Consider the following 20,000-nt stretch of genomic DNA (forward strand, 5'->3'; position numbering starts at 1 on the left):
AGCCAGAGGCCTCGACCGACTCGCCCACACACACACCCACCACACCGAGCTGTGGCGAACACGCAACCTCCCGTTGTTAACGACGACCCGGGACAGTAACATTAATGTAGCGTGACTCTCCTGTGGTCGACAGAAAAAAAAACCCCGTCAGCGCCTCTATTAATGTTCATTTTTTGCTTCCTGTGGACATCAGCCGCCGGACGCCGCCGCGCCCCGCTCTGCCCCCGTGGTCCGGCGGCTCCCGTTAATGCGACCGCTTCTGAACAGAACCATATATTTATTCTGATGTCCAATCAGAGCAGTGGTCATTGTTTGGATAGATACACACTGACAGAGAGGATGATATTTTTTAATGATCTGGATTTTAACAGACGTCAGTGTTGGATGATTCCTTCATATGTTGGATAAAAAAAAATGTTTTTTAAAATATTATGTTACTCTTACTCTCCTAAGAGAAGAACCTGACCGATATGGATTATTGGTGCCCGATGCTGGTTCCGATATCAAGGAGTAAAAAATAGTAGAAAAGTAAAAATAAAAAAATTCCGATGCCAATATATCATGTTATATATAAATATAAAAAGAAATCAAATATGTAGAATTTTAATTATGAAGTAAAACATGATTATTTTTTTTTACTTAAAATGTGAACATGAATTGACATATTTTTTGCATCGTTTATTCTGTAAAATAAAAGTTTTCATGTCCTGTAAACACAAACACAGATACTGGCGTGTTTGTGAAAGGATCATATCGGCTGAATGTAAAAATGAAAACAAAAATCACCACTCAGCACTGTGAATATTACTGAGATTATAATTGGACACGAGCTGGTGAACAAAGTGGAGCGTTTAGCAGCTAAACAGACTAAAATTGATTTTTCTTTTTTTTAATCTCTCTTCAGTTAATCTGAACTAAAACTAGATCGAACCAGAGAGGAGAGTGAACATCGGAAAAAAATGAATGCAGGTTTAAGGCGTCACACACTGGAAGAAACTGTAGTGACCTACTTTACTTTAACTCCGTTCACTCCTGAGTAACAATAGTCGACAACTTCCTGAATAAACGATCAGAAAACCGCAAGTAAACTTCTATGTATAACATGTGTTTTGAGAATACAGTATATGTATGTGCAAGCATACATTTCAAATTCATTACAAATATGACACAGTGTGTGACTCATCTCTTAGTCACGATGTCATTTCCAGATTTAGAACACTACGCTACTGAGGCGGTCTGTCGTCATCCCACATGTGGCGTCAGCGAGCTGCCGCACGCGCCGAGATGAGGAAGATGAATTCATCGATTCTTACCGACGTTACTGTTTTTAATATAGTTATTTACTGGCACGGCACGTCTCATCTCATCTCTACTCGGACGTAGAGAAACGCGTCCACTCTGCTTCCTGTCAAGTTCGTCGTCCCGGGGGGAAACGAGTGACTCTGCATCTCGCCCACAAACGCTCGGGGCACGTGGGATGTTGACTGACCCTTCTGGTGGCACGTCGTAATGAATGTAGACACTCAAGTTTCCCCTGAAGCTCTTTGTAATCTTTGCAATCTATGTTTGATTTATTGGCCATGAACGCTGTTGAATACAGTGTTGCCAGGTTGTCCAAGGCTGCACTTGTTCATCTCCACACTACACCCACATAATCATTATCCCGAGTCGTCTAGACAGACTTATGCGTCGGTCGTGCTGCGTTCTGCCCCATAATGAATTCAATTCATTACGGCGTTCGCCAGAGTTCATTATGCACCGCGGCGAAGTGCAACAATAACAAAAAAATACATCTGCAAAGGAAAAAGTGGAAAAACTCTTTTCCTGCCGGAAGCTGTAGGAGTTGCAAACGTCCTCGTGTGGCTTTTATTTGTTTAAGCCTAATCGACTTCCACCCCTGCGTTCGCCCTCGTCTGTTCCGCTGCTAAACGAAGACGCGGCTCCCCGGAGACGCGCCGCACTTCCTCGAACGCCCGTCTCCTCCTGCCGCCTCTGTTCCTTGGACGCCGTGCACCTCCGCGACCCTGACGCCCCCCCCCCCGTCTGCCCCTTCCCCCACAGATCTCCCTGCTGAAGCAGAGTCTGGAGATGCAGCTGTCGCAGTCGCAGTCGTCGCTGCAGCAGCTGCAGCACCAGTTCGGCCAGGAGAGGGAGCACCTGCGCATGCAGCTGGACGAGCTGCAGACGGAGCACCAGCGGCGGCAGCACCGCCTGCAGGAGGCGCACTGCTGCGCCATGCAGGACCAGGAGCGCACCAGGCAGCGTGACCTGAAGGTACAGTGGGCCGGTGTGGACACGCGCGCACACACACACACACACACACACACACACCTGTACATTCAGAAACAATACAGCAGTTGCGCGACGTATCGAGCGATAGTGTGGAAGCGTCATGACGAGCGTCTGTCTTGCTCCTTGCGCGCGTGCCGGTTAAGTACGAGTCCTTTTTCCACCGACAGGGAACTGGTTCTCCGACCGGTTCTGTTCTTAACTTTAGTGCCGTCTCGACAACCGGCCTGTGTTTCCATCAGGTGTCGAGCGGAACCATTTTTAATCATGGACGAGTCGTCAAGGGAGGACGCAACGGAAAGGTTGTTTTTCCTTAACAAAATCCACATACAAACAATGTGGCTCAAGATTCTTCACAGTATTATAACAGGATCAGGTGCAAAATTATAATTAAAAAATATACATGGAGAAGAAAGAAGAGAAAAAAACAAAGCAAATCACATCAATAATTAAATGAAAATAAAAGCTAGGGCTTTTTTTGTAGCTCATATTCTTCAATCATGTTAAAAAGTTTCACTGCATTACATTTTTTTTCATAACTTTAAAGGGCTTTGACATACAAAATAAACCCGTGGTGAAATGTATTAAAAACAAGGTGAAAGACACGGGCAGTTGTTCAACAGAAGTAGACGGTAGTGGCAGGACGGCGGCGTGCGTCGATTACCTGCGAGACCCACTCTTCAAAACATGGCTCCACAGCGCCACTAGTGGTGGAGAAGTAGAGCCCGGTCAAAACTGGATATTCTCAGGCTGATTTTAACAGTGATAATCGAGAATATTAAAGAATTTGATCAAAAATTTGTTCAAATCCTTGACTACGATTTGTTCTCAGTCAAACTGATTGCGGCCCCCCGGTGGGCAAACTATGTAACTGTGAGGCAGTTACTAAACCATCTCCGATATGTTTTATCTTCATCTTTTTCTATTCCATCCGTTTATCTGCAATAACATCGACCTGGACAACTGGAGTACGTCCTGTCAGACGGTCACAAATCTGTGTGCCAGTATTATTGTCAGGATCCAGTAACGAGTGCAGTTCACCAGACGTGGTTAGAAAAGTAGGAGATACAGCCTGACAGACCGGACTGAGGGATCAGATCTCTGGGATGCCGAGCTCAGACTCTCGGGCAAAATCAGCATTTAAAACAATAACAGTTCTTCCGCACGTTGATTCCTTTCATTAAGCTTATGAAGACACACATTGATCACATGCGAGACACACGAACCCAGAGACGGTTAGAGGAGCCAAGCCGTGACATTTCAATCCAACGGAGTCTCGTCAGAGTCAAGGTTGTCCTGGCAGCGAGTCCTCCTCGCCATCGTCACTCACTCCCACCGACAGCAGGCGGCTTCCAGACTGACAGCTCTGCACTTCCTCTTCATAATGTCGAGATATGCATGTGCACCAACACACACACACACACACACACACGTCCGCAACGCGCCAAGGAAATGTTCCTCAACGCTAATCATCTCCCAATTTCACAGTCAAGGTCGATTTGGATCGGCCATACTTCACATTTTTCCAAATCCATTCTTCAACTCGGGTGCCGTGATTGCATTAAAGTTCTTGGGCAGAATGGAGGTCACAAGCGGCGTCCTCGGGATTCTGTGTTGTTATCTTTTTTGGGGGGGGGTGCAGCTCCTTTTGTGCGAGGAGACAGACTATCAGCTCGGTGTCACACGGCGTTCGCTGCGGTGACAAACACGCTGCTCCCCCCGTTATCGCCCTTGTTTCTCCCCTGATGCGAACGCACAGCAGCCCATAAACTCCACCGTGGTCTTCTGTCACAGGTTGTCTTCTTCTTCATTTTTCCGAGGGCAGGGACATAAAGTGTCTTGAAAGCTCGACGGAGGCTCCGTGGCGCCGGCGGGTGGTGTTTATATTTCTGTCAGCTGTGCAGCGAGAGAAAAACTCAATTATCCAAAGTGGAGGCATTAGAGGGATGGTGTGCGTGTGTGTGCGTGCGTGTGTGTGTGTGTGTGTGTGCGTGTGTGTGCGGAGGTGCGTTCGGATTCATCGGCGTCAACTTTTCACACTTCCTAGACAGTTCTATCCGGGGAGTAATAAAGTTGTTACGGATGCCTGCTACACACACACACACACACACGATCAGATAACCTCATTTATCTCCCGGATTCGCTGCCGCAAAAAGCCGCAAATAGAAGCAGTGACATGGAGCGAAGGAGATATGTGGATATTACTACGAGTCAACGTCGATCATCGTCCGTCCGTCGTAAGTCCGTCCGTCCCCGGATGACGATGATGACAGATTCATCGCTGGTCTTTCTGTTGAGCTGTTTTCAGACTCCGGGAAAATATAAATGCGAAATTGCGTCCTGTGGCGTGTCAGGCAGGAGGCGGGACGTGTTTTTGTCTTCACCGTGCGCACATGTTCGTCGTACTCTCACGCGGACGCTTCCCGGGGGTCTGACTGGCAGGGAGAGTTCCGGAAAAGGTCCCGAGCAACATCAACGGACGAACGCGTCCGGGCGTCGTCCAGGTCGTCTCATCTCGACCTGCCCTTGGACCTCGTCACGCATCAGCTAGGCCATCGAGGTCAGAGGGTAAAACAAGTAGAATACGTCCCACGTGGTCTGCAGAAGATGTGAGTTAAGTTAAGGTACACCCACCGGCCACTTTGTTAGGTACACCTGTTCAATTGCTTGTTAACACAAATAGCTAATCAGCCAATCACATGGCTGCAATTCAATGCATGTAGGCATGTAGAGGTGGTCAGGACAACGTGCTGAAGGTCAAACCGAGCATCAGAATTTGGAAGAAAGGGGATTTAAGTGACTTTGAACGTGGTATGGTTGTTGGTGCCAGACGGGCTGGTCTGAGTATAAAACGCCTTGTTGAAAGTACGCCACGAAGAATTAAGGCAGTACTGAAGGCAAAAAGGGGGGTCCAGCCTTTTACTAGCAAGGTGTACCTAATAAAGTGGCCGGGGAGTGTTTTTTTTTTACCTTAGGTGTAAAAGAGAAACGTCTGCCCGGGGAAATCTAATCCGGGAGCCTGAAGAACCAACTGAAGAGTTTATCTCGCGTCGTGCATCAACCCTCTCCTCTGGAGCGCCTCTGAACTCTGAAAGCATTTTCTGAACGTTTTGTGAAGCCGAGTGCAGATTCTCAGATTTCTAGCCGTTTTCATGAATCCCGGGCCCCTGATCCCGACGAGTTTTAAAGCCGCGGCGCGTCAAAGATACGACAGAGATTCGAGTGCAGCGATTTTTCTCGCGGCCAGATAATAAGGAAGGTTGTAACTCCACGAGGCTCCTTCATCTCCGCCATGTTCTTCTGTTCCTCGAGACCTGGATGACGCGAGCGGCGCTGTGAGCCGGACTCCAGACCGGACGAGGCGGCGCCTCGTGTTACACCTGTGAGGTGAGGAACCACCCGACAGTCTGGGGCCTTGAACGCCTCGCGTCTCTGAAGTCGTCCTCGAGCATCGGGATTGAGGTCCTGAGCTGACGGAGAAGCTGGAGGCCACAGTCTGAGTTCACACCTGAGTGTGTGTGTGAGTGTGTGTGTGTGTGTGTTTACCCCTCGCTGTTGTTCATCACCATCAGCACCCTTTTACTTAGCGCAAATGGATTTGCACACCAGCTAAGTAACACATATCGACCGTCCGGTAATGGAAAGGAATTTGAACAGGCAGGACGGCTCAGAGGAGGGAGAGGAGGAGGAGGAGGAGGAGGAGGAAGAGGAAGAGGAGGACGGAGCAACTTTACAGTCAATTTGTGATTATATGCTCGACAGTGATTAGGAGTGATTAATGTTCCCTGTTTAATTAAAGGAATAAAAGGTGCGGTACGGTTTTCCCTTCCTGACCCGCAGCACAAAGAGGACCGGTGATCGATACCGAGGAACAAGAGAGAGATTAGAGGAGGTCACTTTCTTCTTCTGGGACCACAGACCACTGTATTCTCTGCCAAAGACCAGCAGAGGGTCGACTCCGCGGGTCGCTTCTGTAGAGGTCTACGTCTCACTCCATTTACGACGTCAGTATCCATTGTCAGGGCTCGTTGATTTCGGCTCTCCTTAGCGGATTCCGACTCCCGTGCCCACGACACCTCCTCCGGGGTCTGATGAGCATCGGGCGCCTTAACCCCCGGCGGTCGGTTTTGATCCCGCAGCCCCAGTTCTGCTTACCGAGCAGTTCGTAAAAACTGCGCCAGCTATCCTAAAGGGAACCAGCTACTAGATGGTTCCATTAGTCTTCCGCCCCCTATACCCAGGTCAGGACGGCCACGGGCCTCCACCAGGAATAGGTCACCATCGAAGTGGCTGAAGCCTGCATTCTCCGCCAAAGACCAGCAGAGGGCGACTCCACCGGTGGTTTCTATAGAGGCCTCCGAGGAAAATGACGCTCAAATGAAACTACTGTCCCGAGGAGTTGATGGTTCAATCGCTCGTTGCAAGTCTTTGTTCAAAACGGCACGATGTTCATTTTTAACATGTGATCTAATTTGGAGTCAGATAAGACGATAGAGTACGTATCGGGGCGTAGATACAGCTTGATTGGCAGCTGGCGCCGTCGACATCGTTGGAAAGAGAAGTTTGTTTAAGCCTCTGAAGGAAAAAGTTTTGGAGCGACTTCTGGCCTTTGTGTTTTTCCTCATCCGCAACAGTAGAAATATACAAATACTGGGAAGCGTTTATTTTCTCCTTGAGTAATGAATCGCTTCTGTTTCAGACTTTGGGAATCGATCGGCCAGTCTCTCCCCCCCCCCCCGAACGTCCTCGCAGACGAAGGAGGAACTGGCCGTACACAGGATTTTAATATGTGGCTCAAATACTCTCCTATCTCTTTCTCTGCCCCACTTTTCCTTCTCATTCTTCAATCCCTTTTCCTCCCACTCTTCCTTCACCCTCCGGAACCTCCCCCTCTCTTTCTTCTCCCCCCTTCCCCCCGTCCCCCCACCAGGACTTGGAGGAGCGCCTGCGCCACCATCACCACGCGGAGCTGCAGTCGCTCAGAGAGGCTCATCGTCAGAGCCTGGAGACGCTCAAACAGCAGTCGGAGCAGGAGCTGCAGACTCTCCGCTTCGAGCTGGAGGACGAGGGCAAAGCCATGCTGGGTGTGTGTGTGTGTGTGTGTGTGTGTGTGTGTGTGTGTGTGTGTGTGTGTGTGTGTGTGTGTGTGTGTGTGTGTGTGTGTGTGTGTGTGTGTGTGTGTGTGTGTGTGTGTGTGTGTGTGTGTGTGTGTGTGTGTGTGTGTGTGTGTGTGTGTGTGTGTGTGTGTGTGTGTGTGTGTCACCTCCCCATGACCTCTTTGACCTCGTGTCACATGTTGCCCTGATACAGGGTTCTTTTGGTCACAGTCCGCTGTGATTTTTTTGTAAAATAAAACTAAATAAAACCATTTACATCAGTTAAATTTAAGTTAAATTAAATTCAAACTCAAACTTAATTAATTTAAAAAAAAAAAATTGATAAATTATCTATTACATTTTGGATTATAGAGGACGGACGAGTTTTCATGCTCTGCATAGAAAATTCAAGAAGTTTAACCAAAGGGAAACCACAGAACATTGAAGACGGGACACTGCGTGTTATGTAGTGCAATAGTCCAATTATCACGCTGACGTCGTTTAAGGTCATGGACAATAACAACCGAGGGAACTGGAATTATGGATTTATATATAGTATCAGGGCCAGAGTGTCCCTCTGACATCATGAGGGATTAATAGTTATTTCTATAAATACTTAGTTTTTCCTCTCCAGCTGTTTGGGAGAAACATCACTGCCCTCACTCTTCAGCTAATGCAGCTTGTTGACGTATCAAAAGATGCATCACAGAAACACACGCTGTCTCTATATTACACTATATATATATATATATATATATATATATAGTGTAATATAGAGACAGCGTTGTCCTCAGAGCTGCACTTTAAAGTCGAAGATGCACCAGAGTATCTTTTCAAAGAGAGAGCTGGGGAACAACGATCCTCGGTCGCACCGGTCACTGTGCCGTGATAAACGCTTCTTCCATTAACCTCCGTGTCCCCGGTCCCGACACCGGAGAGCCGCCTCCATCCATCTCTCACTTCCCACATCCTCCTGACATCATTTCATTACCTCCCTCGCTCTCTCTCTCTCTCTCTCTCGCCTCCCTCCATCCCTCCCCCGTGTGCGAACATACAGCAGGCGCATATTATGCGTTTTGATCTTCTGCGTGTTCATAATTTCCGAGCTTGCAGTATTCAGTCAGAAAACGCTCTCCGCTCAATGTCTTTTATTCTTCTAGCAGAAAGCTGATAGCGGTGCATGTTCCCGCTCTGTGCTTCTCTAAACCATTAGACTGTCTTGCAGTAAAGGTCCATTGGAGTGAGGATGAAAGGCCACTTGGGCGAAGGCAGCGCAGGCACTTTTCTTTATGTGCAAAGACTTTATTTATTTATTTTGTAATAAAAAAAAAAATGCCTTTGCTGCTAATGAGCACTTTTTCTGCTGGCGGACTGAAGGTCGGAGGAGGAGGAGGAGGAGGAGGAGGAGGAAGCTTTTCACCGAATGTAAAACTCGCAGAAAAGCTTTATTTCCTCCAGTGTGTGTGTGTGTGTGTGTGTGTGTGTGTGTGTGTGTGTGTGTGTGTGTGTGTGTGTGTGTGTGTGTGTGTGTGTGTGTGTGTGTGTGTGTGTGTGTGTGTGTGTGTGTGTGTGTGTGTGTGTGTGTGTGTGTGTGATGTGTGTCTTTTGAAAATGAAATGGGACTCTTTGTGCTCCCGTCTCCAGCCTCACTGCGCTCAGAGTTGAACCACATCCACGCGTCGGCCATCGAGCACCTGAGACAAACCCACCAGCAGGAGTCGGCAGTCGCCAAGGTGGAGCTGGAGAAGACGCTGGAGCACAACCGGATACAGGTAGATCTTTATCTGAACGTGTGCTTGTCTATCACGAGGAGGACGACTGATGGTGTCTCTCAGCATTCATATATCTCAATTCTCTTATTCCTGATTGTGTACAAGCTTCTGGTCATGTCAGACAAGTCTTGAATTCAACAGACTCATCTTTATATTTAACTAAAAGAGTCGGGCCACACATCAACATCCGTCCCTCGCATCTTTTGTTGCCAAGGCGATAGGGAGTCAATAAAGCAGGGGCAGGGAACCTGTGGCCTCCAGGTCGTAACGGTATACGGCCCAAGAGACATTTTATTCATCCAAAAAAAAAAAAAAAAAGCTACTCAGAAATAGAAGAAAAAAAATTCCCATGACAGGAAATTATTAGTTCCCCCTCCAGCTGCCTCTCGGGTCACTGTCGGGTTGTTGTCATCGCTGACGGGCGTCATGGCGACTGTCAAGAAAAGTAGATGCAGAATGTGGCACTTTTCCAGGGCACATGGAAAAACAATCAGGCTCCATAACAAACTTTAACATTTTAAAATTGAAAGCACGATAAGAGATCATAAGCAACGTGATTGGTCGGACAGTAGCTTCGCATTTCCGTCTCCTCCTGAACCAGGGAACGCGTTGTCGGCCTCAGACCTACCTCGCTTTCCTAAAAAGCGTTACAGCTGGGATAAAAAGAAGAGGATAAAATCATAAACTGGATGAGTCGCAGCGACAAATGCACTTGAAGTTCGGGGAAAAGAAGCAGAGTGATCATCACCGACGTGTGGTGTCCGTCGCCTCTCTCCAAAGAGAGACCGCCACCTCGTTCGAGTGATATATTTGTTCAATGGTTCCAAATGGCCCGCGAAGGATGTTGTAAAAACTGAAATGGCCCTTGATAGGAGAGGGGTCGTCTCCCCCCCCTGCAATAAAGTCTGATAATCAAGTGTTACAGTCGACACACCACCAGTCTGTCACTAATACACACAGTCGGGCCACTTCGTACTTTCACACTGAGCCACAGAACTTCACTCACTCAGATATCGTCCAACAGACGGACGGAGAGGGTCAGATTAGTGATAAACTGAACAGAACTGTCAACACAGTGTGTGATGAGATACAAATGATTGTCACGTATTCTCTAATTGAGACTAGATCATGGAGAAACAACATTATTCCCCATCATGGTGAGTGTGTGTGAAACTCCATCATGGTTCTCTCTGACCCACAGTGAACAGGTGCTAGGTTACATCCATCCATAGGCAGCAGTTTATGCTTTATGCAACGTGATATTTATAATATGTGTCCGTTCACTGTCATGTTAATAAATTCATGTTTTTTTTTGTATTCCGAACAAGTGAAGAAAAAAAAACAACAAAAGAAAATAATTGAACAAGTGGACCGACATAGAAAAGTTATATTCACAAACAATGAGAAGAAATTGTCCAACACTTGCTGTACATGTTCTATAGGGGCGATAGTCATTCATCTTTAATTAGTCATTAATCAGCTTCCTTATTGATTGAAATCTATACTTTAGTTGATATAACTTTTATCGCTAAATTCATCACTAATATAGTTATCCCTATCAATGATTGACTGATTGATTGTGAAAATAATCATTACATGTGTTGCAACAAGTCCAGTTGGTGTTTGATGAAAGCTCATGAAAAGAATGGAAAGCAAAGAAAAAAAATAATGGAAAGGAAAAGAAAATGTGGTAAAAAAATCAATTATTTAACGATAAAATTACGTCTCACATTCTAGTTAATGCCATTTTATAGTCACGTCTATAGTACAGTGTATAATAGATCTGTTATACGCTGTCAATCACTCTGAGAGACGACACCGACCGACTCATATCCGTCCATCACCCCTCCATAAAAAAATAAAAGTCCACTTTCCAGTCCATCAGGAAATCACACCCTGATTCAGTCCCGACATCCCACCGGCTAATGCCTTTTTCTTGATGAATATTTGAAAACCTGATTCATTTTTCAACGACTTCAAAATGAGAATAGGGAGCGCACGGAAAAAGTTGCACGAATTCCGTTTCCCGGCCTATTTTAGCCCGACGAAGTTCTGGAGTGGAAGGAGAAAAGGGAGATCACAGAGAGCAGAGAGAATGGACGGGGAGGAGGGTGAGAAGTGATGAAACGGCCAAGTACGTTAAGCGAAGACGCTGAAGGAGAGGGAATGTGAGACGGCAGCTCGTGGATATGGGGCCACTCGTGAAAGACAATGGCTTTTAGTTATGCGAGCACATTGAAACGGATTGTTGTGGACGCAGAGATTTTTTGCGACAAGCGAGTTCAGTGAACTTCTACCGTGAATCTTCTTGGCCTCTTCATTCAAGTTGCTAATCATAATGACCCATCTCCCTCCGTCATCATGTGTGAAAACACTGAACCTTGGCTCGAAGGTTCAAATGGCAAGACGAAAACAAAAACTGCGATCGCAAAGTCCAAGAACAGTTCAAATTGTCAGGTGTGTTGAACCAAAAGAAACAACTAGAAAACCAAAGAATCCTTCACAGCCTCCTTAGATTATCATCTGGTAAAAACTGTCATATATATGATAACAATGTTAATATTATCTTTATCTATAAAGCACTTCTTTAATCAAAGTTACAAAGTAAAATTACATAAGTAAGAACTCATGAAAATAGCATAGAAACAAATGAGTCAGTAAAATTATATGAACACTAAATGTGTGACCGTAATTTAAGCATGCAAATATTTTTAAAAAGTAGAATTGGGTCAAATCAGGAAATGCGATATGATAAAAGTATGGTTTAATCTTTTATTAAAGAAAGCTGCTAACACACAAAAACACACACACACACACACACACACACACGTAAACATGAACTGTTGAATGAAAAAAATCTAAAATGGCGGACAGGACTGCCGATGGGAAAGCCACGAAAAATCTGCTTCCCGTTCGGTGCAGAGCATTTCATGAACTCGTCGTTAACCTTTTTTCATGAACCTCTTCGCAGGAGCGCGAGCTGCTGAGCCGGATCACCGAGCTGCAGGAGGAGGTGTCCAGGAGGAAGAACCACATCGCGCAGCTGGACCACCAGATCCACACCCTCAACGAGAACATCAGCACTCTGACCAAAGAGCTGGAGCTCAAGGGCAAGGAGGTGCTGAAGATCCGCAGCGAAGCCAACCAGCAGATAAGGTACGAGACGGAGCTGAATTGGAAATATCGTAAACACAAGACTGTGCATGAAGATTGACGACGTGACGGCGCCGCAAAAGTGAAGCCAAAACGTCTCAGTCGCCCCCCCTGGTGGCTGACTGCAGTACAGCTTTTTAAATCCGCCTCCTCCATGTTAGCAGATGGGACATGAACGTCAAATCATTTCTCATCACACTGAGTTGTCTTCAAGTGTTCATATTTCTGATACGTTATTGGATGCTATAAAAAACGGGGGGTACAATGCCACGATTGACGGCTGAGACTGACTCGTGACTGGTCGCCTGTGTTTATGGGCGGGACCTCGATACAGCGGGTCCACTCCGCGATCGCTACTGCGCTTTGTTCAGTGGGAGGAAGCGGAGACGGGTCGTCCATCTTTACATACAGTCATTCATCACAGCATAGTACGAAACAATACAAATACCAAATTGAAAATTGAGTTCAGATATTCAAGTGAAAATGTTTTTCCTCTTATATGTTCATATAGTAAATTGGTCTCCGTGGTGAACAGATTCTGTGTCAGGACAGACGAGGTGATCGCAAAACACCCTTTGAAACTGTGAGGACCGGCTAAAATGTCCTCACAGCGATGGTTTTGAACCAAATTTGGTTCTCACAATTATAGAAAGACAAGTACACACACACACACACACACGTATACACACTCCGTCTTTGTCTTCCTCCGTCTTTCAAGCAGACTTGAATCTATAATCATGTTGTTCCCTTTGGCAACGTTATGAATTTTTTAAAAAGCCATACGGCTAATGTAGTCCAGCTGCTCATTAGAATTAATCTGTGGCCGTGTGTGTGTGTGTGTGTGTGTGTGTGTGTGTGTGTGTGTGTGTGTGTGTGTGTGTGTGTGTGTGTGTGTGTGTGTGTGTGTGTGTGTGTGTGTGTGTGTGCTGTATGTTTGACAGCTGCTCCCATGATGCTCTTGTTCTCCAACATGTATTCATTCCTTTGCTGTTTCCCTTTTTGTATGTGCGTCCTCCCCCTCTCCCTCCCTCTCTCCCTCCCACCCTCCTTCTCTCTCTCCCTCCCTCTCTCCCTAACCCTCCATCTCTCTCTCCCTCCCTCTCTCCCTCCCACCCTACTTCTCTCTCTCTCTCTCCCTCCCTCTCTCCCTCCCACCCTCCTTCTCTCTCTCTCCCTCCCTCTCTCTCCCTCTCTCTCCCTCCCACCCTCCTTCTCTCTCTCTCCCTCCCTCTCTCCCTCCCTCTCTCTCTCTCCCTCCCTCCATCCCTCCCTCTCTCTCTCTGCCAACCGGCTCATGCGCAGCACATTTCTCCCTCTCGTTACGTAACGCGGCTCCGTCTGAATCCTGGTCACGGGGATAAAAATAGGCGGATAAATAAATAAAGAGGAAGCCGAGAGAGAGAGAGAGAAGATGTGCGTCCCCCTCAGGGAGAGTTGGCCCAGTCGGAGTGAGAGACAGACAGACGTCCGTGTTTCTCCTCCGTCCTCCCTCTCATTTCCCTATTATCATCTTTTCATCATTTCCCTCGTCACACAGCTCATTTCCTCCCACTGCAAAACCTCCTATATCTGTAAATTGAATATACATATGAATAATTTATTGCTCCATAAACACACGTTGTTTTACATTATGTATTCAACAGGCTACACATACACACATTTCCACTAAAAGTCAAACCGTGTTTGTGATTTTGCTTCATTTTTCATTTAGCCTCATTTCATTCTGTCCGTCTCGAACCCTGTGACTCACACCTCTTGTCATATTTACATTCACCAGTATGTTGCTTGGTTTTTTTCATTCCGTTTTCTGCTCTCGCCACCGTTTCCTCGGGGGAGCAGCGTGTGCGGGTCCTGACCAAGTCTTGAAGGGAGAATGTGGCCCATTTAAAAAGTTTAAATAAAATCAAACTGTCCTCGAGCTTTAGACGTGCGTCTGTGAGAAATCTGATAAGTCAAGGTGGTCCAACTTGGACATGCTCACGTACGGTCCGGTGACACGTAGGGAAATATCAAGTCAGATCAGCTCCTGTCTCGTCTTGACCCAGAAAAAAGTCATTCCTGCTTCCTCTCATCTTTCCGCGCCTGAACTCGTGCAGTGCGCCAGTTACATGTCAGTCCTCTGGAGTCTCAGCTCGCGTGATCATACCCGGCACCGAGCGTCGGGCCCATATCGCCCCGGTGACAAAGTAAAATTGAAGTTTTGAGTTCAATAGCTTTATAAACTCGGCGTGCTCTGTGCCCCGGACACGTCACGGAGCTCCTAGCTCCTCGTGCTCCAAGTCGTTACCGAAAGTCTTCGCACCAACTCTCGCTAGTCGTCAAGACTGGTAACCGAGGGGGACCGGGCTTCTCCCATCAGGACCCCGAGGCTCTGGACTTCCTGCCGGAGGAGATTAGACGTTCCCAACACTTTACCCCTTTTGAAATCGTCGCTTAAAACATTTTTCTTTAATAGGAAAGACTTTTAATGGCTGTTTTTTTTTTTAACTGGTTTATTTTCTTTTGTTATTATTTTAGTTCTTTGCTGTTTTTTCCCCTCCGTCTATTGTTCTGTCTATAAGCATTTTGTAACCTTGTTTATACAAGTGCTACAGAAATAAAGTTTTATTATTGTTAATATTATAACTGTCCTGATAGACCAAATAAATCATTGTATACCTCATCAAGTGATACAAGTAAATGCATAAAATCTCATTTTTTTAAATAATACAGGGTGAACGTTAAATATGATGAGCTGTTCTGCAGCAAATTAAACTACTGTAAGATTTACTGCACCGTGGTCAGCGACCGTATTATAATTATATCAGTTATCGTTACATAAATGATATCCATAACTGAAAAAGGGGTAATTCTGCTGCAAAACTAGTCCTTTTATTTTTGATTCTTTATCACATTTAACTAGTAAAACTTCTGCACTTTAGTTCATTTTTCCATCGAAGGACCTGAACACGTATGACATCGCTGCAAAAGATCTTCAGTCTTTTATTACCTAAAGGTTTAATAACGCTCGTAAAAACCAGGGACGCAAAAGAGAAACTGTGTTCAAACTATTATCCTTTTCTGTTTTAAACATTTGTTTGTGGCCAGTTTAACCGGTGGTAAGGTTTAATGTGGCATGCAAGTAGAAGTAATGTTGCCATGGTTACGTGCTGCTTAACACATCTCGCGCACTGATTTTGAACGTGTCCTTGCTCTCGGACAAAGGAAACCGTTTGGAAATTTCACCTTGAGCTTCAGCAAACTGTTCGTAAAATAACCAGCCGACCATGAAAATGCTGCCGGAACTCGTCCGTCCGTTCGCTCATCCCTCTCTTCTCTCCTCAGGGTCCACGAACAGGAGCTGGTGAAGAGGCACGAGCGGGAGCTCGCCGAGCTGAGCGCCGTCCACAGCCGAGAGACGCAGAACATGCTGTCTGACTTCAACAAGGCCCAGGAAGTGCTCAAAGACAAGATCTCCGCCCTCCAGATACTGTACGTACACGCCGGCGAACGCTGCGCCTCAAACAAGCCGCGCTGAGGAAATAGACCGTTGATCTGGTTGTCCAACTCACCATGAGCACGGGTCAACGTATTCGTCCCAGATAAGATAATTGTGTGTCGTCACAAGTGGAAGCGGGAAAACAGCTGAGGCGTTTTTCTCAGGGGAGTGAAACGGGCGATCGCATCCGCACCTGCCCGACCTCTCCTGGTGTCTCTCTCCTCCTACGCTCACATTCACATCCTCCCCTGTGCTGACGTGGATCGTCGGATGAGGGGGGGGGGAACCCGCGACCCGCGCAAATTGGGGCACATCTAAACACTCGTACAGTTGATCGTCATAAAGGACTATTTTTATGTCCGCCTGCGTCAGGTGAAGTGGGGTATGGGAATGAGAGGTTGGCTGCGGTGCATCGTTTCCTTCTCAGATAATCGTATTGCTCGCGTCGTTCGTTGTGAACAGCCTCAGCGAGCGCGACCGGCGCACAAAGACCCCCCCAAAAAAAACTGGCTCGCCATGAAAGGCAGCTCCGAGAGATTTACCGCAGTCGCAGTGAAAACCCGAGCATCCTCCGTCTGTACCTGAGCCCAGTTCCTCTGGAAGTAACGTATTCCGTTTTCAAAAAACAAAAGCAAAACACAAAAAAGATAACGCTACCCCGTGAAATCAAAGATTTAGAAAAGGAAGAAGAAGACGAGAGAGGGGAACAACAATGCCGGCGTTGTCTCGTCTCGTCACGTCAGTTCTGTTTATATTGCTCAAAATCAGAGCAGAAGTTGCGTCAGGACACTCTTCATGCAGAGCAGGTTCTAGAACCTTGTCGTTACAATATTATTCTAAGTTTAATCCGCTAGATTTGCATCCGTGCTGATGTGCATCCACGTGGCTGCATCACGTGAACTGTAAAAAGAACTGTCCAGTCATGCCGAGAATTACATTTTTCATACATTAGCGAGCCCGGTGCCTCCGTCTGAACACTGATTGGTCCAAACGGTGGAAACGATCCGTCACTGTACACTTCAAGTTAAAGCCACAGGTTAAGCGTCAACCAGACACGGATATTGTGAATAGTGTCTTTAACCGTCAGCTGTATTGTTGAGTGGACCGGTCAATGTATCTCATACCTAGACTGTGACATGACGTCGATTGCTCGGGGTTCATTCATTCACACCTGAATGTGAGTCGTGTCCATAAGTATGTCACACACAGTGAATAAATCGTTTGGTGATGACGTTAGTTTGAGCCAAATCCTCTGGCTCAGGCTCTTCGTCAGTGGAAACCAGTGGACTCCGTCGGGCAGACTGCTTACTCACTAGTGTCGAGTGACTGCGCCTGACGTTGGTGACGCAGTGGAACAGCGGGAACGACATGAACGACATGAAGTGGTTCGTTCATTTCCCCCATTAAAACCGAAAAAAATACCAACTGCAGAACTGTCGACACGCCAACGTCAGACATACGCCCGTCTACAAACCAATCAATGTCAGGTAAAGATAGATGCGCTCACGTAGGTGATGGTGACAAGTCGAATGTATGTCATGCAAATATTTTTTTTCTGCGCTTCTTCATTACAATATGACGCAAAAAGAACCGATTCAGATGTAAACTATTTAACAAGGACACGAGCCTTAGTTCAGACTTTCAGGTGTGAAAACGTCCTGAGTGGCAACTTCCTCAGTTGAAGGAGTTCGTCAGAGAGATCAAAGATATTTCCCTCAGCAAGTAATGATACATCCAGTCTGAGGATGTAATTAGCGGGAGGAAATGTGTCTTTTATCACTGTAGATGAAGCAGAAGATTCATATCATTGATGACACGCTGAGAGAAGACGGAGTGGATGCTGAGGGTAGAAGATGTTGAGGTGTAGGTGATGTGTGCGTCTGCAGGAAGAGAAATCTGAGGGGATGCAGTAGACGTTGATGTTCCGACTAAAGAGAAAAATCATACAGGAGAGGAGAAGATGGATGCAGCAGGAAAAAAAGAAAGGAAGCACGAGGGGAAACTGACAAACCAAACCTCGAGCGAGAGTGTCAGAGAAGCAACGGATACAAACAGAGTGAGATGAAGAAAGAGAAGCCGAATGAAAAAGCTGCTGTGATGTGTGTGTGAGCATCCTCCTCAGCGCTGACCTCCTTTCATTGTGACTCAGCTGAGCGCAAAGCGCCACCTGCTGGTCTGCAGAGGATATACGTGTATATATTTATCAATCAAAAAACTTTTATTCCCCATTATTTAATCTACAAATACAATGTCTCACTTTTACATCATCTTATACATATTATTACACAAGATCTATAGTCACACAAGTTTTTGTGTCAAATTATATTGTGTTTTTCACTAATGAGTGAAGAGATTAGATCTAATCACAAAAGAAGACGTTTGGTTGAAATGTTCCCATATTTTCCTATTGCATCAACAGAAAAAGGTTCACTTAATACCTTTTAAGTTCTTTAAAGCTTTGAATCGTGTCTCATGGTTTTCACCATCAGGTGGAGTCTACTCAGCAAGTGTAGTGGCTGTTTCAAAGGAATAAGACTTTAGGGTTTCCTCTCACAATAATCTTTATTATTTTTTCTTTTAAATGTTTGGCCTCACACGGGGCACCACAATATGTCTTGAGATCACACATTTAACAATTTTTTCTGACATACCAACATTACAAATATTAATGTCACAATAATTTGAATTAATATTCAAAGGGAGGGAAATGATAGCCAATTTACTACCAATACGGCCATTTTGGTCGTAATTATTATTATAACAATTTAATTATCAATCAAAATTCCAAATTGATAGTACAAGTTATTTACCATTAAGAGTGCGTTTTTTAAACAATAAATAAATATATTAAATCCATCACGTCTTCTTTCCTATCCTGTCACGTTTATCAGTCAGCCTTGACTTGACATGAGTCTGAAGCATGAAAGACCTCTGCTCCCAGTGAACAAATGATAGAAGTAAAGTGAATTATGTTACGGTTTACTTCCTGACTTATTTTCACCAGGTTTCTGGGGCAACTCACTTTTAATGCTCAGCAGTTTTTGGGTTTTCAAAAAAACAAACTGTTTCCTCACTGAGGAGTGAAGAGGAATTTCTGGGACTTTCCCCGGAGTCGATCCTCTTATCTAATTAACTAAAACACAGATCTGTCTTAACCACCGATCTCTTTCCGCCTAATTAATCACCGTGGCGACGACAGCCTCACCCCCCATCCCTTCCCAACAAACACCTCCCCCTGTGCAGCCGCTGAGAACGCCTCGCCATTTAAGCTTCATGAATATTTACACACAGACATTTCGTCCAGTGTCTGGGCTCTGAGCTCGTCCGCGCGCTACAGTCGCTGTTTGCTTGCTGGGTTGTGGTTGTCATGACAACTGGAGTTGCAGTTTAAAGTCACATCGGCTCGTATGTGCGTTAAAAATCATACTTCTGGACATGGGAAACGTCACATCACTGCATAATGTGTATTAATCTGCAGGTAAGCGCGGCAGCGATGCTTTTGCTTCCTGTAACGTTTCAGTTTAGTCTCTGCAGCGAAACACGTGCACGGTTAAACAAGGCTCTCTGGACGCCCAGCGAGGGCCCGGCAGCTCTGAAGACACAATATTTCTTCTGAAGAGGGAGCAGATGGTGCAGCACCACAAGCCTCAATTCATCACGGGGAAAACAGGGCGTGGAAACTTTGGACAACGTGGCTGGGAATTTATAAAAGTGAACATCCCTCTTTTTTCTGTGGTTTGTGGGAATCGCATAAGGATAAAGAACGGTGCCACCACACAAATCACAACGCTCGCAGAGGGAGGTAGTTGTCCCAGGCAGGTGTGGACGTCACTATGCTGCTTTTATAGTCTTTTAGTTGTGTTGTTGTTATCACATGCGGTATCAAAGTCTCTTAATGTGACCGTCCTTTCTTTAAATTGTATTTCACTCTTCTTTCATCTTTGTCATAATTATCCACTTGACGGATTTTGAGTGTAATCATGCACAATTTGTTTGAGAAATCCAAGGACTTGACCTGAGACGACAGGATACGAGAGCTGAGATTGACTCATTGTCATTGGTCGGGCACACGTGTCAAGCGGGACCCGGACGCCGGGACGCCGCTCCGCGAACGCCGACTCTGGCTCCGAGCGACGTCAGCCAGCGCAAAGTGGCGGAGGAAGTGTTTGGAGGAAGTGGAGACGCGTCGTCCATCTGTAGAGACGGTCCCTG

General features: G+C 46.1%; 1 protein-coding gene across 4 annotated transcripts in view; it reads left to right on the forward strand.

Moving 5' to 3' along the window:
* fam184ab (family with sequence similarity 184 member Ab) overlaps nt 1–20,000 on the forward strand; it is a 96,200-nt gene that overhangs the window by 66,764 nt on the left and 9,436 nt on the right. For all 4 annotated transcript variants that reach the window (XM_047328762.1, XM_035618132.2, XM_035618134.2 and 1 more), the window contains 5 exons: nt 2,062–2,274; nt 7,220–7,373; nt 9,030–9,157; nt 12,129–12,313; nt 15,635–15,781. In XM_047328762.1, coding sequence (XP_047184718.1) covers nt 2,062–2,274; nt 7,220–7,373; nt 9,030–9,157; nt 12,129–12,313; nt 15,635–15,781 — 827 coding nt within the window. The remainder of the gene's footprint in view (nt 1–2,061; nt 2,275–7,219; nt 7,374–9,029; nt 9,158–12,128; nt 12,314–15,634; nt 15,782–20,000) is intronic.

This window comes from Scophthalmus maximus, chromosome 18, assembly GCF_022379125.1.
Source record: "Scophthalmus maximus strain ysfricsl-2021 chromosome 18, ASM2237912v1, whole genome shotgun sequence".
NCBI lineage: Eukaryota > Metazoa > Chordata > Actinopteri > Pleuronectiformes > Scophthalmidae > Scophthalmus > Scophthalmus maximus.